Source organism: Scyliorhinus torazame, chromosome 13, assembly GCF_047496885.1.
Source record: "Scyliorhinus torazame isolate Kashiwa2021f chromosome 13, sScyTor2.1, whole genome shotgun sequence".
NCBI classification, from domain to species: domain Eukaryota; kingdom Metazoa; phylum Chordata; class Chondrichthyes; order Carcharhiniformes; family Scyliorhinidae; genus Scyliorhinus; species Scyliorhinus torazame.
The window spans coordinates 86,758,369-86,782,199 of NC_092719.1; the positions used below are offsets into that span (position 1 = coordinate 86,758,369).

The 23,831-nt window shown below is 50.2% G+C and overlaps 1 protein-coding gene across 2 annotated transcripts in view; it reads left to right on the forward strand.

Annotated features, from left to right (window-relative positions):
* The window catches only part of LOC140388177 (cilia- and flagella-associated protein 54-like), a 948,449-nt gene that overhangs the window by 464,593 nt on the left and 460,025 nt on the right, over positions 1–23,831 (forward strand). The window contains exon 29 of one of the 2 annotated variants that reach the window (XM_072471937.1): positions 6,571–6,726. The exons of the other annotated variant lie outside the window; for it this stretch is intronic. Coding sequence (XP_072328038.1) covers positions 6,571–6,726 — 156 coding nt within the window. The remainder of the gene's footprint in view (positions 1–6,570; positions 6,727–23,831) is intronic. 2 annotated transcript variants of the gene reach the window in all.

Sequence of the window (23,831 nt, forward strand, 5' to 3'; positions counted from 1 at the left end):
GTAACCATCCTCTGCACACGCTGTCACGGGTATCCCACCCCCTGCACATGCTGTAATGGGTAACTCACTCACTGCACACACTGTAATGGTAAACCATTCCTTGCACCTGCTGTAATGGGTAGCCCATCCCTTGTACACATTATAATGGGTAACCCATTCACTGCGCACATTATAATGGGTACCCACTCCTCTACACCGTCTGTAATGGGCAACCCATCCCTTGCACACATTGTAATGGGTAATCCATTCCCTGCACATGCTGTAATGGGTGTTCCATCCCCTGAACACATTGTAATGGGTAACTTATCCCCTGCTCACATTGTAATCGGTAACCCATCCTCTGCACATGCTATGACGGGCAACCCATTCCCTGCATACATTTAATAGGTACTCCATCCCCTGCACTCATTGTAATGGGTAACCCATCCCTGCACACATTGTAATGGGTAACCCATCCCCTGCACACATTGTAATGGGTAACCCATCCCTGCACACATTGTAATGAGTAACCCATCCCTTGCGCATGCTGTAATGGGTAACACATCCTCTGCAAATACACATTGTATTCTTCTCTTTGAAGTTTTAGTGTGAGTCATCCTAATGTCTGTATAAAAGACAGACAGAAAGCGCACTCAGTAAGTGTTGCGCTGGTCAAAGAGACACAGCCTGAGTGAGTGAGACACAGACAGAGTGAGAATTTGAAACTTGGTAATTTGGTGCAGTGAGGTAACCAGGAAAGGTAAGTGGCTAATCTAATTGTGCTGTTTTTCAGTTAAAAGTGCAGAGTAGATTAGTGTCTGATTGGCTGAAGCTGCCCCCACCCTAATTGCTGAGAGGCAGTTGGGCACAAAGGTACACATTGTATTCTTCTCTTTGAAGTTTTAGTGTGAGTCATCCTAAAGTCTGTATAAAAGACAGACAGAAAGTGCACTCAGTAAACGTTGCTCTGGTCAAAGAGACATAGCCTGAGTGAGTGAGACACAGACAGAGTGAGAATTTGAAACTTGGTAATTTGGTGCAGTGAGGTAATTCGGTGCAGAGTGGGAGAAGGTGCTTTCTCCCGACTGTTTTGTTCTCTCTCTTTCTTCGGGCCTAATTTCGGGAGCCGTTCGGAGGAGGAGCAGTCTCTGAGTATAAAAACCTAATGGTAACTTCCCGTTTTCCAATTTTTTTCCCCAAAAGTGACGTTAGAGGGAAGCTGTGATCTGATTGGTTGATAGAAAATCTGCCCCAAATTTAAAAAAAAAACACAGCTAAACTCGTAAACTTAAATTAAACTAATTAATTAATTAGAGATGGCTGGTCAGGTGATGTGCTTGAGCTGCTTGATGTGGGAGCTGGCAGACCCCATTGCGAGCTGCAGCGACCACATCTGCAGTAAATGTTGGCTGCTCGAAGAGCTCCGGCTCAGAGTTGATGAGCTGGAGTCTGAGCTTCAAACACTGAGGCACATCCGGGAGGGGGAGACTTACCTGGACACTGTGTTTCAGGAGGCAGTCACACCTGTCGGAGTAAGTAGTTTAAATCCTGCCAGTGGCCAGGGACAGGAGGGTGTGACTGCAAGTCAGGCAGGTAAAGGGAACCAGCAGTCAGGAACTCAGGAGCCTCAGCCCTTGACCCTGTCCAACAGGTATGAAGCACTTTCTCCCTGTGTGGATGGCGAACAGGGCTGCAGGAAGGATGAGTCAGCTGACCAAGGCACCATGGTTCAGCAGGCCATTCAAGGGGAGGGAGTAAATAGGCAAGTTGTAGTTGTAGGGGATTCTATTATCAGGGGGATAGATAGTATCCTTTGTGAGCAGAATAAAGAGTCCCGCATGGTATGTTGCCTGCCCGGTGCTAGGGCACGGGACATCTCTGACCAGCTTGAAAGGATACTGGAGAGGGAGGGGGAGGATTCAGTTGTTGTGGTCCATGTCGGTACCAACAACATAGACAAGTCTAGGAAAGAGGACCTGTTTAGAGATTATAAAGAGCTAGGATTCAAATTAAAAAACAGATCCTCAAGGGTCATAATCACCGGATTACTGCCTGAGCCACGTGCAAATTGGCATAGGCAGGCAAGAATAATGGAAGTTAACACGTGGCTGAAAGAGTGGTGTGGGAAAGAGGGGTTCCTTTTCATGGGACACTGGCATCAGTTTTGTGACAGGGGGGACCTATACCGTTGGGATGGTCTCCACCTGAACCGAGCTGGGACCAGTGTTCTGGCGAAAAGAGTAAATAGGGTGGTCAATAGGACTTTAAACTAGAGATTGGGGGGGGGAGGGAAAGTCAGGGTACCAAGAGGTGAAGTAATAAGTGGGAAGCGTAGCTGCTTAGGAATACAAAAAAGCACAAAAAGACAGAACTCAGGAGAGGTTACGATAGTCCCCATCCCACAAAATATGACACAGTGTATGGAAAGGCTTAGTAAACCAAGGTCCACCACACTAAGAAAACAAAAAGGGATGGTCAATAGAGAATTAAAGGTGCTATATTTAAATGCGCGCAGTGTACGGAACAAGGTAGATGAGCTTGTGGCCCAGATTGTGACTGGCAGGTATGATGTGGTAGGCATCACAGAGACGTGGTTGCAGGGGGTTTAGGACTGGCATTTAAACATCCAGGGATTCACAACTTATCGAAAAGACAGAGAGGTGGGTAGAGGGGGCGGGGTTGCCTTGTTAATTAGGAATGAAATTAAATCAATAGCACTAAACAACATAGGGTCAGATGATGTGGAGTCTGTGTGGGTAGAGTTGAGGAACCACAAAGGCAAAAAAACCATAATAGGAGTTATGTACAGGCCTCCTAACAGTGGTCAGGACCAGGGGCACAAAATGCACCACAAAATAGAAAGTGCATGTCAGAAAGGTAAATCACAGTGATCATGGGGGACTTCAATATGCAGGTGGACTGGGTAAATAATGTTGCCAGTGGACCCAAGGAAAGGGAATTCATTGAATGTTTGCAGGAGGGCTTTTTGGAACAGCTTGTGATGGAGCCCACGAGGGAACAGGCCATTCTGGACTTAGTGTTATGTAATGAGCCAGACTTGATTAAAGATCTTAAAGTAAGGGAGCACTTAGGAGGCAGTGATCATAATATGGTAGAATTCAATCTGCAATTTGAAAAAAGAAGGTAAAAACAGTTAAATAAAGGTAACTACAGGGGCATGAGGGAGGAACTGACGAAAATCGACTGGGAGCAGAGCCTAGTGGGAAAGACAGTAGAACAGCAATGGCAGGAGTTTCTGGGAGTAATTGAGGACACAGTACAGAGGTTCATCCCAAAGAAAAGAAGGGTTATCAGAGGGGGGATTAGGCAGCCATGGCTGACAAAGGAAGTTAGGGAATGCATCAAAGCAAAAGAGAAAGCCTATAATGTGGCAAAGAGTAGTGGGAAGTCAGAAGATTGGGAAGGCTACAAAAACAAACAGAGGATAACAAAGAGAGAAATAAGGAAAGAGAGGATCAAATATGAAGGTAGGCTAGCCAGTAACATTAGGAATGATAGTAAAAGTTTCTTTAAATACATTAAAAACAAACGGGAGGCAAAAGTAGACATTGGGCCGCTCCAAAATGACGCTGGTAATCTAGTGATGGGAGACAAGGAAATAGCTGAGGAACTAAATAAGTACACTGCGTCAGTCTTCACGTAGAAGACATGAGTAATATCCCAACAATTCAGGAGAGTCAGGGGGCAGAGTTGAATATGGTAGCCATCACAAAGGAGAAAGTGCTAGAGAAACTAAGAGGTCTAAAAATTGATAAATCTCCGGGCCCAGATGGGCTACATCCTAGAGTTCCAAAGGAGATAGCTAAAGAAATAGTGGAGACGTTAGTTATGATCTTTCAATAGTCACTGGAGTCAGGGAAAGTCCCAGAGGATTGGAAAATCGCTGTTGTAACCCCCCTGTTCAAGAAGGGAACAAGGAAAAAGATGGAAAATTATAGGCCAATTAGCCTAACCTCGGTTGTTGGCAAGATTCTAGAATCCATTGTTAAGGATGAGATTTCTAAATTCTTGGAAGTGCAGGGTCGGATTAGAACAAGCCAGCATGGATTTAGTAAGGGGAGGTCGTGCCTGACAAACCTGTTAGAGTTCTTTGAAGAGATAACAAATAGGTTAGACCAAGGAGAGCCAATGGATGTTATCTATCTTGACTTCCAAAAGGCCTTTGATAAGGTGCCTCACGGAGACTGCTGAGTAAAATAAGGTCCCATTGTATTCGAGGCAAGGTACTAACATGGATTGACGATTGGCTGTCAGGCAGAAGGCAGAGAGTTGGGATAAAAGGTTCTTTTTCGGAATGGCAACCGGTGACGAGTGGTGTCCCGCAGGGTTCAGTGTTGGGGCCACAGCTGTTCTCTTTATATATTAACGATCTAGTTGCACTTGGAAAAAAGAATAGAGGCATGGACTATTTTCTAAACTGTGACAAAATTCATAATGCTGAAGTGCAAAGGGACTTGGGAGTCCTAGTCCAGGATTCTCTAAAGGTAAACTTGCAGGTTGAGTCCGTAATTAAGAAAGCAAATGCAATGTTGTCATTTATCTCAAGAGGCTTGGAATATAAAAGCAGGGATGTACTTCTGAAGCTTTATAAAGCATTAGTTAGGCCCCATTTAGAGTACTGTGAACAATTTTGGGCCCCACACCTCAGGAAGGACATACTGGCACTGGAGTGGGTCCAGCAGAGATTCACACGGATGATCCCCGGAATGGTAGGCCTAACATACGATGAACGTCTGAGGATCCTGGGATTATATTCATTGGAGTTTAGGAGGTTAAGGGGAGATTTAATAGAAACTTACAAGAAAATGACTGGCTTAGATAGGGTTTGACGTAGGGAAGTTGTTTCCATTAGCAGGGGAGACTAGGACCCAGGGGCACAGCCTTAGAATAAAAGGGAGTCACTTTAGAACGGAGATGAGGAGAAATTTCTTCAGCCAGAGAGTGGTGGGTCTGTGGAATTCATTGCCACAGAGGGCGGTGGAGGCCGGGACGTTGAGTGTCTTTAAGACAGAAGTTGATAAATTCTTGATTTCTCGAGGAATTAAGGGCTATGGAGAGAGAGCGGGTAAATGGAGTTGAAATCAGCCATGATTGAATGGTGGAGTGGACTCGATGGGCCGAATGGCCTTACTTCCACTCCTATGTCTTATGGTCTTATGCACCTTCTGTAATGGTAACCCAGCCCCTTCACACATTGTAATGAGTAACCCATCCCCTGCACATGCAGAACTCTGTTGAATTCAGACTTGCCTAAACATACAGAAATTGCTCCAGCTTTAAATTCAGCGAGTTGAGAATTCTTTAAGCTCTTGAATTGTACTTATTTACCAGCCGCACGTAGCTGGAGTAATGTTGAGTGGGTAAAAAAAATCCAACTTAACATCCAAATGTGAATGCAATGTATTGAAAGCCAGAATAATTGAGCACTATACAGCAACTTGCTCACAATTATATGTGTAAGATGTACTGGGCACAAAGAATGAAAACTCTTCCAGATAAACAATCAGAACCGTTTTTCATTTGTTACAACGAGCACATGATCGCATTAATTCTTGTTCCTGATTTTCCTTAAAATAGGGAAAGCTGTTAATATGTTACACCTGTTTATGCACCCAAAGAGGAAAACCCCAATCAATGGCCAGAGTTTTACACCCCCCCCCCCCATCCTCCACATCCCCAATGCACGGTGGATTCTGAGGCAATGGGGGCATGAAACTGTCTGAGTGGGATTCCCTCGTGGATCCTACCTACCCAAACTGGTTCGTGATTTTACACTGAGGTGGGAAGGACCACAGACGGAAAGCCCACCCTTGCCCTGATTAATACTCCTCTGGCCATTTATTGATCATGTAAGGAACCTTTCCTGCCCAGCTTTAATATTACGGCTGGCATGCAGATGGCAGATCAGGCGAAACCTGAAAATGAATAGAAGGGGAGAGGCGTCGCCACCATCAGATGCCTGCTTTCCCTACTGTCTCATCCCTCAGGACCCTGATCGCAACGCTGGTGGGCCCCCCAGGCATTCCCTACCTGGGACCCCTGCCACTTAACTCTACTCCAGTTCCCAGGACTTTGTTTCAGACAATGTCCTGCTGTGCCTCTTTTCACCATTGCAGAGCTGTTCCTGAAGGGACTGAAGAGCAGCTGGGCAATCTGAATGGCCAGCAACTCTCTAAGGGTGGGGGGACATCTTCCAAGTAACAGACGGGAGTCCTGCCTTACTCCAATGAATGCTTATTAGAGAGTGAAGTGACATCAGGTCTGCCGGAATTTGTTCTCCACTGACTCTGGATGATCGGGGCCGAAATCCGCCATCCTGAAAATTCAGGAAAATGCCCTGATGGTTTTTGTAAACCACCAGATTCAATATTGAATGCAATGTGAAATTCTACTGTCATTGAGGAAAATCTGCCTTTACATAAATATTCCATGAACATACTGTATATTAACTAACATATGATATACTGCTTGTCCAATGAACTAATCTTTTATTCATGTTGCTTCTCTGACTTGAAGGTAGTTTTAACATGAACTTACGTTGAGATTCTAAACCTGCAACTTCTCAATTAGGGAGCAAAAGTGCAAATGCTTTGGTGTCTGTTCCAGTGAATACGATGGATACACTCTCCAGCTTCAGGGAATCGCTGCTCAACATTAAATATGTGAGCAGTGCCCTCAGACATAGCAGAAAACTCTTGGCATTACTCCTGGCTTACACACAGCAAAGTAGGTGCAAATTAAGTCACAATATTAAAATATAAGTATTTTCAACTCTGTTCAATTAGTTGATTACTATGAAACAGTGGTAGAGTATATGCAGTATGTGCAGTTAGAACAAAGAATAAAAGACAAAAGGTTTACAGACCAGAATCAGCCCCAGCTGAAAAATTGGGTGATTTTTGTTGGTAGACCAGGGAGCAAGGAAAGATGCATGTAGAGGAACTTAATTGGATGAGAAATTTCCAGCTTCCTGACATCAGGGTGAAGTCACTAAATTAAGATGACAGTGGCATGAAGGTGGATTGGAGTACGAACGACCAGCGACATAACCCATGTATTCGCATATTTTTATGAATACTCATTTAAACACAAGTTGTTCAGGTTAAATGATATCTTGACGATTAATTCGGCAGTGAATGGGAAACATGTGCCTTCGCTTTCACAACAGCTGGCGTGGAGCAGGCGCTGCATTCTTTCAGGTGGATTTGGCATGAGTGGGAACTGATTGTCTTGGGGAAGTTTGCTGCCACAGGGGAGAGGGGTTTGAGTTTATTTGCTGTAGAGGGAGGGCTGTGCGAGAGTGGGCGGCACTGGCTGTCTGAGGGAGAGTGGGTTCTGGCTGTCTGAAGGAGGGCAGCCTGTGGCTTTCCAAGGGAGGGCAGGTGCTAGCACAAGTCACAAGTCAGAATATGATGGAATACTGTCCACTTGCCTGCATGGGTGCAGCTTCAATATACTCAAAACGCTTGACACCATCCAGGACCAAGCAGCCCATTTAATTGGCACCCCATCCATAAACATTGACTTCTTCTACCTGTCGCACAGTGGCAGCTGTGTGTAGCACCTACAAGATGCACTCAGGAACTCACAAAAGCTCCTTAGACAGCACCTTCAAAACTCATGACTACTGCCATCTAGGACAAAGGCAGCAAACATGGCAACATCACATCCTGGAGGTTCCCCTCCAAGCCACTCACCATCCTGAATTGGAAATATTTATTATCATTCCTGCAATTCCCTCCATAACAACACTGTGCAGTTCAAGAAAGCAGCTCACCACCACCTTCTCAAGAGTAATTGAGGATGGGTAATTAATGCTGGCCTTACTAGCAATATCAAGCCCAATGAATGAATTAAAAAATATATGACTAGTCCAGTTCATTTTCTGGCCAGTGGTAATCCCATGATGTTGAGTGTGTTTGAGCATGGGACAACATGAAAACACTTTTTAAAAATGTATATTTTATTTCAAAAATAAGCAGCAATCACATAGTGAACAAAAGAAACAACCAAATTGCAAACAGTGAATTTCCCCCTTTTCTCCCCTTAAATAACACATGTTATGGGCCAGGGTATCAAAATAAGCTTTATTCTAAGAACTTAGTTAACATTTAAATATAAACAAACAGAAAGACTTTTATCAATTACAAACATAAAGATACTCCACAGCTACAGTAATCTTTGTATGACACTTAATGAATTCCCTACTTATTTGTTCCAATTCAAAAACAAAATCCCATAAACCAAAAACCCCTTTCTAAGGACGTGGCCAATATCATGTGAATGCCCCTTTAAGAAAAGTGTGTTTTATCAAATGGCTGCAGAGATGTCATTGTGTGGGTGGAGGTGGAATGTGATTCTGCTTTTTACTTTCATTTTGAGCTGGAAGCTCTTTTTGGTTCTGTGTTTTAGTTTCGCTTTCAGTTGGAGAGCTGCATTCAAACCAAGCACATGTGTATTGGTCTATCTCTTTGTATGGTAAACAAGGTGTTTAGATCACTTGATAATTTAAGAGTGATAACTGTTCTCTGTGGAGAATTCAAACCTATTGGGCGGTATTCTCCACGAACCGGCGGGGTGGGCCACTCCTGCGCCGAGGAGTGGTGTGAACCACTCCAGCGTTGGGCTGCCCCAAAGGTGCGGAATCATCCACACCTTCAGGGGCTAGGCCGGCGGCGGAGTGTTTGGCGCCGCGCCAGCCGGCGTGGAAGGGCTTGGCGCCACGCCAACCGGCGCCGAAGGGCCTCTGCCAGCTGGCGCTGGTTGACGCATGCGCGGGAGTGCCAGAGTGTGCTGGCGTCATCCCAGCACATGCCCAGGGGGTTTCTTCTCCGCACCGGCCATGGCGGAGGTTGACAGCGGCTGGTGCGGAGGGATAGAGTGCCCCCATGGCACAGGCCCGTCTGCGGATCGGTGGACACTGATCAGAGGCCAGGCCACCGTGGGGGCACCCATGGAGCCAGGTCCCGCCGGTCAGGACCTGTTGTGATTTACGCCGGCGGGACCCGCCGAAAATGGGCGACCACTCGACCCATCACAGGCCGGAGAATCGCCGGGTGGGGGGGGGGGGTGCTGCCAGCAGCCGCCGACCGGCGCGCCGCGATTCCCGCCCCCGCCAAAACCCCGGAGAATTCAGCAGCTGGCGGGGGTGGGATTCACGCCGCCTCCCGGCGATTCTCCGACCCGGCGGGGGGTGAGAGAATCCCACCCATTGTCGTTGTTAAAAAGTGTTTTGGCTTATGGATGTTGTTAGGAAAGTTGCTAAGGGTTACTTGTCTTGCTAAGGGTTGCTAAGAGTACTGTATCTTTTTGGGGGGTTATCAGTGTTGGTAGTTGATAAGATAATCATTGATAATCATGGAATTTACAGTGCAGAAGGAGGCCATTCGGCCCATCGAGTCTGCACCGGCTCTTGGAAAGAGCACCCTACCCAAGGTCAACACCTACACCCTATCCCCATAACCCAGTAACCCCACCCAACACTAAGGGCAATTTTGGACACTAAGGGCAATTTAGCATGGCCAATCCACCTAACCTGCACATCTTTGGACTGTGGGAGGAAACTGGAGCACCCGGAGGAAACCCACGCACACACGGGGAGGATGTGCAGACTCTGCACAGACAGTGACCCAAGCCGGAACCAAACCTGGGACTCTGGAGCTGTGAAGCATTTGTGCTATCCACAATGCTACCGTGCTGCGTGTTAATAAAATGTTAACTGGATTCATAGAACAAAAATTGTTTTTGTTTAAAAATACTTCTGGTTCTCTGTTGCATCACACCTGTAAAGTGGGCCCTTGTGCTCCGCATAACCAAAATCTATTCAAAGTTGTGGGTCAGATGAACTCCATGATATACTTTGGTGTTCTCTAAAGCCTGCCCCATAATACCAGCACTCTGCATTCTTACTTGAATAAGACTGGCTTTCCCTGAGATTCTGACCCGGTCTCACCAGCAGGTTTAAACCCTTCCGGAAAGCAAACTATATCTTAAAAGCCACCATCAAAGTGCTTTTTAGTGGAACAGATATTGAAAATGAAACTAGAGAGAGACAGGTCAAAACACTTCTTTCTCCTGTCTGAGTCCACAGCAGTCAAAACTGAAGTGAAAGTAAAACACACAGCCACAGCTCAGCTCCACCCACAAAATGACATCACTGAATGCCTTCTGGGAGGTGAGTAGTGAGTTTAAAAACCTTACCTTTACAGGAGCAGCCCTTTGGATTTCGGCGGCAGCGGTGCGCAGGGGCCTTCTGGGAGGTGAGTAGTGTATTTAAAAACCTTACCTTTACAGGAGCAGCCCTTTGGATTTCGGCGGCAGCGGTGCGCAGGGGCCTTCTGGGAGGTGAGTAGTGTATTTAAAAACCTTACCTTTACAGGAGCAGCCCTTTGGATTTCGGCGGCAGCGGTGCGCAGGGGCCTTCTGGGAGGTGAGTAGTGAGTTTAAAAGCTCTTACCTTTACAGGAGCAGCCCTTTGGATTTCGGCGGCAGCGGTGCGCAGGGGCCTTCTGGGAGGTGAGTAGTGTATTTAAAAACCTTACCTTTACAGGAGCAGCCCTTTGGATTTCGGTGGCAGCGGTGCGCAGGGGCCTTCTGGGAGGTGAGTAGTGAGTTTAAAAGCTCTTACCTTTACAGGAGCAGCCCTTTGGATTTCGGCGGCAGCGGTGCGCAGGGGCCTTCTTGGAGGTGAGTAGTGAATTTAAAAAGCCTTGCCTGGTCCCGTGTCTGTTCTTCTTTTCTGTTTTATTTGTTTTTATATAAGGCGGGAACCGGAAGTTCGACCTCTGGCAAGTCCCCCCCCCCCCAACCAATAAATTCTGGTGGAGAGGAAACCCGAGACACTACACGTGTAGTGTCTCCCACCCGCCCTCCTCCTCTAACCTAATAATAAGACCCATTGGTGTAAGGTAAGTGCCATATTATATTATTATATTATTAGCATTGTGCAGGTCAAGGATCGGAGGTGGAGGAGCAGTCTCTGTCAGCGAGAGAACCTGAGAACATCTCAGACACTCAGAAGGTAAGAAGGTAAGTAAGTGATTTTTACTTTTATACCTTTTTTCAAATTGTGTGTGTCGGGGGGAAACTGAAGTGACATCACAGAAAAGCTGTGACCTGAGTGGCTGGTTGGGATTCTAACCTAAATTTAAAAAAAAAAAAATTGAGTATTTGGGAACTAATTAAACATAATAACTTAATTATAATTTAGAGGATATCTAAGCCAGAGATCGGAGAATATTATAGTTAGCTATCGCATTTCTATTAGAAATCTAGTGCTAGGAAACAGATAGTTGACAGTAACTTTGCAATTTAAAAAAAAAGTATTTAAAAAAAAAGACAAATTTTAATTTTAATTAATTGACGCAATGTCAGTTAGAGGGGTGCTGTGCTCTGACTGTGAGATGTGGCAGGTCCGGGAGGCTTCCAGTGTCCGGATGGCTTCATCTGCAGAAAGTGCACCCAACTGCAGCTCCTCACAGACCGCATGGTTCGGTTGGAGCAGCAATTGGATGCACTTAGGAGCATGCAGGTGGCGGAAAACGTCATAGATCGCAGTTATGTAAATGTGGTCACACCCAAGGTGCAGGCAGAGAAATGGGTGACCACCAGAAAGGGCAGGCAGTCAGTGCAGGAATCCCCTGTGGTTGTCCCCCTCTCGAACAGATATACCCCTTTGGATACTGTCGGGGGGGATAGCCTATCAGGGGAAAACAGCAGCAGCCAGAGCAGTGGCACCACGGCTGGCTCTGATGTTCAGAAGGGAGGGTCAAAGCGCAGAAGAGTAATAGTAATAGGGGACTCTATAGTCAGGGGCACAGATAGGCGCTTCTGTGGACGTGAAAGAGACTCCAGGATGGTATGTTGCCTCCCTGGTGCCAGGGTCCAGGATGTCTCCGAACGGGTAGAGGGAATCCTGAAGGGGGAGGGCAAACAGGCAGAGGTCGTTGTACATATTGGTACTAACGACATAGGCAGGAAGGGGCATGAGGTCCTGCAGCAGGAGTTCAGGGAGCTAGGCAGAAAGTTAAAAGACAGGACCTCGAGGGTTGTAATCTCGGGATTACTCCCTGTGCCACGTGCCAGTGAGGCTAGAAATAGGAAGATAGAGCAGACAAACACGTGGCTAAACAGCTGGTGTAGGAGGGAGGGTTTCCGTTATCTGGACCACTGGGAGCTCTTCCGGGGCAGGTGTGACCTGTATAAGATGGACGGGTTGCATCTAAACCGGAGAGGCATAAATATCCTGGCCGCGAGGTTTGCTAGTGTCACACGGGAGGGTTTAAACTAGTATGGCAGGGGGGTGGGCACGGGAGCAATAGGTCAGAAGGTGAGAGCATTGAGGGAGAACTAGGGAATAGGGACAGTGTGGCTCTGAGGCAGAGCAGACGGGGAGAAGTTGCTGAACACAGCGGGTCTGGTGGCCTGAAGTGCATATGTTTTAATGCAAGGAGCATTACGGGTAAGGCAGATGAACTTAGAGCTTGGATTACTACTTGGAACTATGATGTTGTTGCCATTACAGAGACCTGGTTGAGGGAAGGGCAGGATTGGCAGCTAAACGTTCCAGGATTTAGATGTTTCAGGCGGGATAGAGGGGGATGTAAAAGGGGAGGTGGAGTTGCGCTACTTGTTCGGGAGAATATCACAGCTATACTGCGAGAGGACACCTCAGAGGGCAGTGAGGCTATATGGGTAGAGATCAGGAATAAGAAGGGTGCAGTCACAATGTTGGGGGTATACTACAGGCCTCCCAACAGCCAGCGGGAGATAGAGGAGCAGATAGGTAGACAGATTTTGGAAAAGAGTAAAAACAACAGGGTTGTGGTGATGGGAGACTTCAACTTCCCCAATATTGACTGGGACTCACTTAGTGCCAGGGGCTTAGACGGGGCAGAGTTTGTAAGGAGCATCCAGGAGGGCTTCTTAAAACAATATGTAAACAGTCCAACTAGGGAAGGGGCGGTACTGGACCTGGTATTGGGGAATGAGCCCGGCCAGGTGGTAGATGTTTCAGTAGGGGAGCATTTCGGTAACAGTGACCACAATTCAGTAAGTTTTAAAGTACTGGTGGACAAGGATAAGAGTGGTCCGAGGATGAATGTGCTAAATTGGGGGAAGGCTAATTATAACAATATTAGGCGGGAACTGAAGAACATAGATTGGGGGCGGATGTTTGAGGGCAAATCAACATCTGACATGTGGGAGGCTTTCAAGTGTCAGTTGAAAGGAATACAGGACAGGCATGTTCCTGTGAGGAAGAAAGATAAATACGGCAATTTTCGGGAACCTTGGATGACGAGTGATATTGTAGGCCTCGTCAAAAAGAAAAAGGAGGCATTTGTCAGGGCTAAAAGGCTGGGAACAGACGAAGCCTGTGTGGCATATAAGGAAAGTAGGAAGGAACTTAAGCAAGGAGTCAGGAGGGCTAGAAGGGGTCATGAAAAGTCATTGGCAAATAGGGTTAAGGAAAATCCCAAGGCTTTTTACACGTACATAAAAAGCAAGAGGGTAGCCAGGGAAAGGGTTGGCCCACTGAAGGATAGGCAAGGGAATCTATGTGTGGAGCCAGAGGAAATGGGCGAGGTACTAAATGAATACTTGGCATTAGTATTCACCAAAGAGAAGGAATTGGTAGATGTTGAGTCTGGAGAAGGGGGTGTAGATAGCCTGGGACACATTGTGATCCAAAAAGACGAGGTGTTGGGTGTCTTAAAAAATATTAAGGTAGATAAGTCCCCAGGGCCGGATGGGATCTACCCCAGAATACTGAAGGAGGCTGGAGAGGAAATTGCTGAGGCCTTGACAGAAATCTTTGGATCCTCGCTGTCTTCAGGGGATGTCCCGGAGGACTGGAGAATAGCCAATGTTGTTCCTCTGTTTAAGAAGGGTAGCAAGGATAATCCCGGGAACTACAGGCCGGTGAGCCTTACTTCAGTGGTAGGGAAATTACTGGAGAGAATTCTTCGAGACAGGATCTACTCCCATTTGGAAGCAAATGGACGTATTAGTGAGAGGCAGCACGGTTTTGTGAAGGGGAGGTCGTGTCTCACTAACTTGATAGAGTTTTTCGAGGAGGTCACTAAGATGATTGATGCAGGTAGGGCAGTAGATGTTGTCTATATGGACTTCAGTGAGGCCTTTGACAAGGTCCCTCATGGTAGACTAGTACAAAAGGTGAAGTCACACGGGATCAGGGGTGAACTGGCAAGGTGGATACAGAACTGGCTAGGCCATAGAAGGCAGAGGGTAGCAATGGAGGGATGCTTTTCTAATTGGAGGGCTGTGACCAGTGGTGTTCCACAGGGATCAGTGCTGGGACCTTTGCTCTTTGTAGTATATATAAATAATTTGGAGGAAAATGTAACTGGTCTGATTAGTAAGTTTGCAGACGACACAAAGGTTGGTGGAATTGCGGATAGCGATGAGGACTGTCTGAGGATACAGCAGGATTTAGATTGTCTGGAGACTTGGGCGGAGAGATGGCAGATGGAGTTTAATCCGGACAAATGTGAGGTAATGCATTTTGGAAGGGCTAATGCAGGTAGGGAATATACAGTGAATGGTAGAACCCTCAAGAGTATTGAAAGTCAAAGAGATCTAGGAGTACAGGTCCACAGGTCATTGAAAGGGGCAACACAGGTGGAGAAGGTAGTCAAGAAGGCATATGGCATGCTTGCCTTCATTGGCCGGGGCATTGAGTATAAGAATTGGCAAGTCATGTTGCAGCTGTATAGAACCTTAGTTAGGCCACACTTGGAGTATAGTGTTCAATTCTGGTCGCCACACTACCAGAAGGATGTGGAGGCTTTAGAGAGGGTGCAGAAGAGATTTACCAGAATGTTGCCTGGTATGGAGGGCATAAGCTATGAGGAGCGATTGAATAAACTCGGTTTGTTCTCACTGGAACGAAGGAGGTTGAGGGGCGACCTGATAGAGGTATACAAAATTATGAGGGGCATAGACAGAGTGAATAGTCAGAGGCTTTTCCCCAGGGTAGAGGGGTCAATTACTAGGGGGCATAGGTTTAAGGTGAGAGGGGCAAAGTTTAGAGTAGATGTACGAGGCAAGTTTTTTACGCAGAGGGTAGTGGGTGCCTGGAACTCACTACCGGAGGAGGTAGTGGAAGCAGGGACGATAGGGACATTTAAGGGGCATCTTGACAAATATATGAATAGGATGGGAATAGAAGGATACGGACCCAGGAAGTGTAGAAGATTGTAGTTTAGTCGGGCAGTATGGTCGGCACGAGCTTGGAGGGCCGAAGTGCCTGTTCCTGTGCTGTACATTTCTTTGTTCTTTGTTCTTTGTTTGAAGCCCAGACCTAGACTCGCACTGACTGATTATGGGGGGCGGGGGACTTTAACACATTTATTGATCCAAGGTTAGACATGTAGCGCCCGAGGTCGTGGAGGGTGTCGGCGGTGGCGATGGAGCTGAAGGGATTCATGGAGCACATGGGGTGGTGGACTGCTGGACCCATGGAGGTTTGGGAGGGCGAAGGGATTTTTGTACTTCTCCCATGTGCACAGGGTGTACTCTTGGATTGATTTTTTTGTGGTAGGTAAGACGTTATTGCCGGGGGTTGTCGACTCGGGTACTCAGCGAACGTGGTGTCAGACCACGTGCCGCATTGGGTAAAGTTGCAAGTGGACCGGGGAGGGGGGCCCAGCCCCGCAGTAGAGGCTGGCAGATGAGGTATGTGAGCAGTTGAGGTGTCGCCATTCGGGGGTATGTGGAACTCAATGACACAGGGGAGGTCTCAGCCGCCACGCTGTGAGAGGCACTCAAGGGAGTTATTCGGGGGGAGTTCATATTGATCTGGGCGTATAGGGAGAAGGAGGAGCGAGCAGAGATGGCAAGACTGGTAGATGAGATTTTGTGGGTGGGCAGGAGGTATTTGGTGGCCCCAGAGGCAGGGTTGTTGAAGCACAGCAGGAGCTCCAGAGGAAGTTTGGGCTGGTGTCCACGGGGAAGGTAGTAGGGAAGTTGCAGAGAGCCAGAGGGATGGTGTATGAGTTTGGGGAAAAGGCTTGTAGGATGATGGCCCACCAACTCAGAGAGCAGGAGTCGGCGAATGAGATTAGAAGGGTGAAGGACAGTATGGGTGGAGTGGTACTGGACCCGGTGGGGGTAAATAGAGTATTTGAGAAGTTTTATAGGAGGATTTATAAATCTGAGCCCCCAACCAGGGGGGAGGGAAAGCAGCGATTCTTGGATGGGTTGAAGTTCCGAAAGGTGGTGGAGGACCTGATAGAGGGGTTGGGAGCACCCATTGGACTGATGGAGGTGATGGAAGGCATGGGGATGATGCAGGCAGGGAAGGCTCAGGGCCTCAATGGTTTTCTGGTGGAATTTTATAAAAGGTTTTTGGGTGACCTGGGGCCCCTGCTGGTAAGGGCATTCAATGAGGTGAGGGAGAAGGGGGAGCTACCCCCCACGTTATCACTGGCCTCGATATCTTTAATTTTGAAGAGGGATAAGGATCGGAGCAGTGTGGGTCCTACCGCCCGATATTATTGCTGAATGTGGGTGCCAAGTTGTTGGCTAAGATCTTGGCCTTGCGGATTGAGGACTTTGTGCCGGAGGTGATAGGAGAAGACCAGACAGGATTTATTAAGAGGAGGCATCTGTTGGCTAACGTCAGGCGTCTGTTGAATGATGCCCTCGGAGGGACGGAATGTGGAGATGGCGGTCGCTATGGATGCGGAGAAGGTCTTTGACCGGGTCGAATGGGAGGTACTGGGACGGTTTGGGTTCAGGCGGGGGTTTGTGGACTGGGTCTGGCTGCTTATCAGGCGCCAACGGCATGTGTTAAGAAGAACTGGGTGAGCTCGGGGTATTTTAGGTTGTATTGTGGGATGAGGCAGGGATGCCCGCTCTTCCCATTGCTCTTTGCCATGGTGATAGAGCCACTGGCAATGGCGCTTAGAGTGTCAAGAGGTTGGCAGGGGATAGTGCAGGGGTGGTGGCGCACAGAGTCTCGCTATATGCAGATGATCTGTTGCACTACATATCGGACCCATTGGAAAGCATTGGAGGTATCATGGACATTTTGGTGGATTTCGGCCGTTTCTCGGGATATGTTTTTTAAAAATACATTTAGAGTACCCAATTATTTTTTCCAATTAAGCGGTAATTTAGTGTCACCAATCCACCTACCCTGCACATCTTTAGATTGTAGAGGTGAAACCCATGCAGACATGGGGAGAATGTGCAAACTCCACACAGACAGTGACCCAGGGCTGAGATTGAACCCGGTCCTCGGTGCGTAGGCAACAGTGCTCACCACTGTGCCACCATGCTGCCCTCTCGGGGTATAAGTTAAACATGGGGAGGATCTTAGCATGTGTGATACACTGCACTTGACATTGGCGGGGAGGGTCCAAGTGGTGAAAATGAATATTCTGCCGAGGTTCTATTATTTTGCAGACTCTTCTGATCTTTATACCAAAGGCCTTTTTTCAGAAATTGGACATAACCATTTTGGACTTTGTATGGGCGGGGAAGGTGCCTAGGGTCAGGAGTACCTGCTACAGATGCAGCAAGGGGGGTTGACATTGCCGAACCTGCTTCATTATTATTGGGCGCCAAATGTGGACAAGGTGCGGTGATGGTGGGAAGGATAAGGGGTAGAGTGGGTTAGGATGGAGGAGGAATCTTGTCATGGGTCTAGTTTGAGGGCTATGGTGATGGCAGCGTTGCCAATGGCTCTGAGTAGGTATTCAGGGAGCCTGGTGGTGCAGCCCACGGTGAAGATATGGAATCAGTTGAGGAGGCATTTTAGGATCGAAGGGATGTCTGTGTTAACGCCACTGTGCAAGAATCGTGAGTTTGAGCCAGGGGGGGAGGGAAAAGTTGTGCAGACTGTATAGTTGATTGCTGGGAAGTAAGTTTCCCGGGGTGTTTATTTGTTGTAACCTGTTTTGACACATGTTTGTTCCAAATTACATTTAAAAAATAAACATGGGGAAGAGTGAGGTCTTCCCGAGCCAGGCGAGGGGGCAGGAGAGGAGATTGGGCGAGCTGCCATTTAAGGTAGTGGGGGCAAGCTTCAGGTATCTGGGATCCAGGTGGCGCGGGGATGGGAGCAATTACATAAACTTACTTTTGCCCGGTTGGTGGAGCAAACGAAGGGGGATTTTAGGAGGTGGGACATGCTCCCGTTTTCATTGTCGGGCGGGTGCAGTCAGTGAAGGTGACGGTACGCCCGAGGTTTTTATTTGTGTTTCAGAACCTTCCAATTTTTATTTCAAAGGCCTTTTTTAGGAAGATTAACTCATTGAAATCTCCTCGGGTGAAGAAGGTGCTATTGGAGTTGGGGCGTGGGGGGTAGGCTGGCCTTACCAAATTTAATGAACTATTACTGGGCAGCAAACATAGCCATGGTAAGGAAGTGGGTAGTGGGGGAGGGGTCGGTATGGGAGTGGATGGAGGCAGCCTCGTGTCAGGACACTAGCTTGGAGCACTGTTGATACCGCCTCTGCCATTTTCGCTGGCCAGGTACTCCACAAGTCCGCTAGTGGTGGCTGCCCCGAGAGTGTGGGGACAATGGCGGCAACACCTGAGGCTGGAGGGGGCCTCGGTTTGGGCTCCGATTTGTGGGAATCACAGGTTTGTTCCAGGGGGGCTGGACGCAGGGTTCAGAGGACCTGTTTGTGGAGGGTCAGCTATTCGAGCTTGGAGGACTTAGTTGAGGAGTATGAGCTACCCAGCAGGAATGGATTCCAGTACTTACAGGTTCAAGACTATGTGAAGAAACAGATGCCGTCCTTTCCTGACCTGCCGCCCCCAGGGTTGCAGAACAAAGTGGTATCGAAAGCAAGCGTTGGTGAGGGCAGGATGTCGGAGATTTCTTAAGAGTTAATGGACTGGGAGGGTACCCCGATAGAAGAAGTTAAGCGGAAGTCGGAGGAAGAGGGGCAGCATGGTAGCATAGTGGTTAGCACAATTGCATTACAGCTCCAGGGTTCCAGGTTCGATTCCCGGCTGGGTCACTGTCTGTGTGGAGTCTGCACGTTCTCCCCGTGTGTGCGTGGGTCTCCTCCGGGTGCTCTGGTTTCCTCCCACAGTTCAAAGATGTGCAGGTTAGGTGGATTGGCCATGCTAAATTGCCCTGAGTGTCCAAAATTGCCCTTAGTGTTGGTTGAATGGGGTTACTGGGTTATGGGGATAGGGTGGTGTGGGCTTGGGTAGGGTGCTCTTTCCAAGAGCCGGTGCAGACTCGATGGGCCTGATGGCCTCCTTCTGCACTGTAAATTCTATGAAAGAGCTGGGGAGGGTGCTGGAAGCCAGGCTATAGGAGGAGGCTCTGAGAAGCGTGAATGCATCCTCTTCGTGCTTAGCCTCATCCAATCTAAATTAGTGCACAAGGCCAGAATGAGCAAGTTTTTTGAGGTGGTGGAGGATCGATGTGGGCAGTGCACGGGGGAGGGGTGGGGGCACGAACCATGTCCACATGTTTTGGGCCTGTCCGAAGCTGGATGGATTCTGGCAGAGGATCGCTGACGTGATGTCTGAGTTGCTGAGGGTGAAGGTGGACCCGAGGATAGAAGTGGCATTGTTTGGAGTGTCCGGAGACCTGGGAGTCCAGGGGGTGAGAGAGGCCGATGTTTTGGCCTTTGCCTCTTTGGTAACCTGGAGACGGATCTTGTTGGGATGGAGAGACACTGGGCCAGTGAACCCAGGGTGTGGGTGAGCGACCTCGCAGAGTTCCTCAGGATGGAAAAAAATCAAATTCATCTTGTGAGGGTCTGTGGAGGGGTTTGCCCGGAGATGGAAACCGTTTATTAATTTCTTCCAGGATAGTTAAGTCAGCAGGGGGAGTGGGGGGGAAAGGGTGCGGGCGGGGTTTGGGGTTTAAAAAAAGGAGGTTGAGTGGATGGAGGGGAACAGCAGGGAGGGTGTGGAGCAGGGGTGTTGGTTATTTATTTGTTATAAGCTTTCCTGTTTGTTCTCTTTTTGGTTTTGGTATATATATATAAATGCCTTAATAAAAACATTTAAAGAACAGCGGCGCAATTCTCCGATGCCGCACCGGTTGGGAGAATCGGATGCCACGTCAGCTTTCCACGCGACGCTGGTCCGACGCCCCCCCCCGCGATTCACCCAAGCGGCGAGATCGGCCCCGTCGAGTTCTGCGCGGCGCAGGCCGGAGAATCGCCCGAGATGCCCAAAATGGCGATTCTCCACTATCCCCGCTATTCTCCGGCCTGGATGGGCCGAAGTCCTGACGGCGTGACCCCAGTTCACGCTGTCGCCGTTCACACCTGGTAAATAACGTCGTCAGCCAGTCGTGCTGGCTGACGCTGAGCACTGTGGAGGTGAGCGGACTGTCCCGGAGTTCCTGCAGACTGGGGACGGGTTCCCCGAGAACCCCGAGAGGGGGGGTGAGGGAGGGAGTGGAGGTGGGAGGGGGGTGAGGGAGGGATTGCAGGTGGCAGGGGAGTGAGGGAGGGAGTGCAGGTGGGAGGGGGTGAGGGAGGAAATGGAGGTGGGAGGGATGTGAGGGAGGAATTGGAAGTGGGGGGGAGGGAGGGTGTGGAGGTGGGAGGGGGTGAGGGAGGGAGTGGGAGTGGGAGGGAGGGAGTGGAGGTGGGAGGGGGGTGAGGGAGGTGAGGGAGGTGATGGAGGGAATGGAGGTGGGAGGGGGGTGAGGTAGAGAGTGGAGGGGGTGAGGGAGGGAGTAGAGGTGGGGGGGGAGGGAGGGTGTGGAGGGGGAGGGAGGGAGGGAGTGGAGGGGGGAGGGAGGGAGTGGAGGGGGTCGTCCATCCGCAGATGCCACATGTCAGCCGCCCTGCCATGGCAGGACGGTGACGAGGACACGCCTGCAGGTTGTCGTGTGGCTGATGGGCACAGGCGACTGGCACACCGGTGAGGAGGACGGTGTGAACTGACCGTTGGACGCAGACTGTGACCAGGGGTTATGCTGGCTGCGTATCTGCAGCGTGACCAGGCCACCGGGGCACACAGGTATCCCCTGCAGCCCGGCTGACAAGGTGTGGAAGAACCTCCATGTAACATGTCGTTTCTCTGTCCCCCCACCACCCTCCTGCAGGTCACCATGTATGCCAACCAGACAGTGATGTTCATCGCCATGGTTGGAGCCGCTGCACTACAGGTGGCCATCCGGCAGCGTAGACTGCGACGGCCCACAGTGGCTGCAGATGCAGCGGCTGCTGCTGCTGCGGCTGCTGCTGCTGCAGAGGGGATGGCCGCGGAGTGGCCCGTCGTCGTCCCGCAGGCCGCAGGCAGTCAGGGCCGGAATGTCCAGGGGGATGCCGAGGGGAACATTGACCCCCAGACAGTGAGGAGTGCACTGGATGCGGGCACTGATCTCGAAGTGCATTGGGGGGGGGGAGGAGGAGGAGGAGCCACTGATGGTGGTGACAGGTCGCCACAGGCGGCCAGCAAGGCCTAGGGTGTACCCCGACCGAATGTCGTTCGAGGCCCTACTGGACATTACATGCAGGAGGAGACTACGGTTCAGCAGGGAGACGGTCGCACATATATGCCACCTCGTGGCGCACCTCGCACCACGTGGAATGGGAGGAGGACACGCTATGCCGGTCTCCATCAAGGTGACGGTAGTCCTAAACTTTTACGCTACCAGTTCCTTCCAGGCGCCGAGCGGGGACCTATCTGGGATCTCACAGGCATCGGTGCACAGCTGCATCAGGGCCGTGACCAACGCCTTGTACGCCATCGCGGACAGGTACATTAAATTCCCCGAGGACCGAGCACAGCAGGAAGCACGGGCACGTGGATTCTCCAAGGTGGCCGGGATACCGATGGTCCAGGGTGTCATTGATGCTGTGCACGTCCACATGCGCCCACCTGCAGACAACAGGGAAGTGTTCATGAAAAGGAAGGGCGCATACTCCATGAACATTCAGATGGTCTGCGACCTCCACATGAGGATCATGCACGTGTGCGCAAGGTATCCCGGGAGTGTGCATGACGCCTACATTCTGGCACAGTCGTTCATCCCCGCAATGTTCGAGGGACCCCCCCCCCCCCGGCTGAGGGGCTGGTTGCTGGGCGACAGGGGCTATCCGTTGAGGTCATGGCAAATGACGCCAATACGGAGGCCTTAGATCAACGCAAGAGCCTACACAACGAGGCCTATGCAGCAACCAGGGGTGTGGTGGAGTGGTGCTTCGGCCTGCTGAAGATGCGATTCAGATGCCTGGACTGCTCCGGAGGGGCCATGCAGTACCGGCATGACAGGGTCAGTTGCCTAGTTGTGGTCTGCTGTGCGCTGCACAACATTGCCATGCAGAGGAGAGATGCCCTGGTGGAGGAGTCGGAGGGAGGGCCCGATGGCACCGGAGCTAATGCAAACGAAGGGGAGGAGGAGGAGGATGGCGTGCATCAGGGTGGGGCGCAGGATACAGACACGGCCCGGGTGCCGGTTACGTCCAAGAGGCTGCACGATGGAACCGTCGAGGATAGCGGGCACACAACGCGTTGGTGGCCGCACGGTTCATGCACCGTGGGGGAGGGATTCGCTGAACACTGCCACTTGCACCCCAGTCCTGCACACGGGCACCACACAGCACCCACCAACCCCCGCACCCCCCGCACCTTTGCACCGCGTACACGGCACCAATTCCACATCACCTTACCACTGCGGCATTACGGGATTGCACTAAATTGATGATTGTGTAAGCGGGTGTGATCAGTGCCATGTTGAATGATGACAGCCCACTCTGCGATGAGCTGTGAGCTCAGATTCGCCAGCCAGGGTCTGACTCATGGCTATAGCTGAACCATCCACCCCGGTCGTCACGGACACTTCATCACGTGCTTGTGCGGGGTAGCTGGCGTCGGAGTGCCAAGGACTATGGTGTCCGATTTTGGGATGGGGGGGGTGGGGGGGAAGGGACAGCACATCCGGCACCGATGTTGAACCGCTTTTAAACCCCAGCGCCACTCGGTCACCCTCACGAGCCCCCTGGCACCGGACATAGCACAGAGTCTTACAAGTTAAGTGCAACAGTGAGTTTAATTGTGAAATTCACATACAGATGCCCTGCCCCCTACAGCTAAACTGTGCTCTGCACCCGTGCCAACTTACTATGTTTCTAACTTCTTTGCCTTACGGGCCGTACCACTACTTCTAGGTGTCTCCCCAGATGGTACAGCAGGAGTGGAGGCGGACTGCTGAGAATCACGCCCTGCGACATGGCTCCCCGTCAGCACATGTTTCCTGCGGCGGCCCGGCTTCGATGGGCCAGGCTGATCGGCGGGCATGCAGGATGGCGTGGTGCCACCCTATCCTGCCCGCTGCCCATCAGATGCGCCAGGGACGGAACGGGGGGCGGCCGAGTGTTCAGGGACGTCCCTTGCTGGAGGTACCGAGATGGGCCTCAGAACCTCCTCCTCCTTCAGGGAGCCCGGTGGCCCTCGGGCCTCACTGTGGGACGGAGATGCGATCGGACATGCCCCGTCGCACCACCGACACCTGGCGCTGCCAGTCCTGGAGGCCTGCAGCGGTATCGACCATGCTCCGAATGTTCGCAGAGACGGAGGCCAGGGAGTGCGACATTCCTGCCAGGGACTGTGCTACCTCAACCTGTGAGTGGGCGACGCCATCCATCACATGCGCCAGGCGGTCGATGCTCTCTGCGACTGACTGCTGGGACTGTGTCATGGCCTGCTGGGACCGGGCCATGGCATGGTGAGACTCGGCCAGGGCCCGGAGCGCGGCGGCAACGTCGTGTTGGCTCTGGCGCATGGCTGCCTGTGAAAGGGCAGCCCTCTCCTGGGCCATGGATGACGCGTGCACGTGAAGCCCAACGCCTTGCAGAACCTGACCAATGGCCTAAACC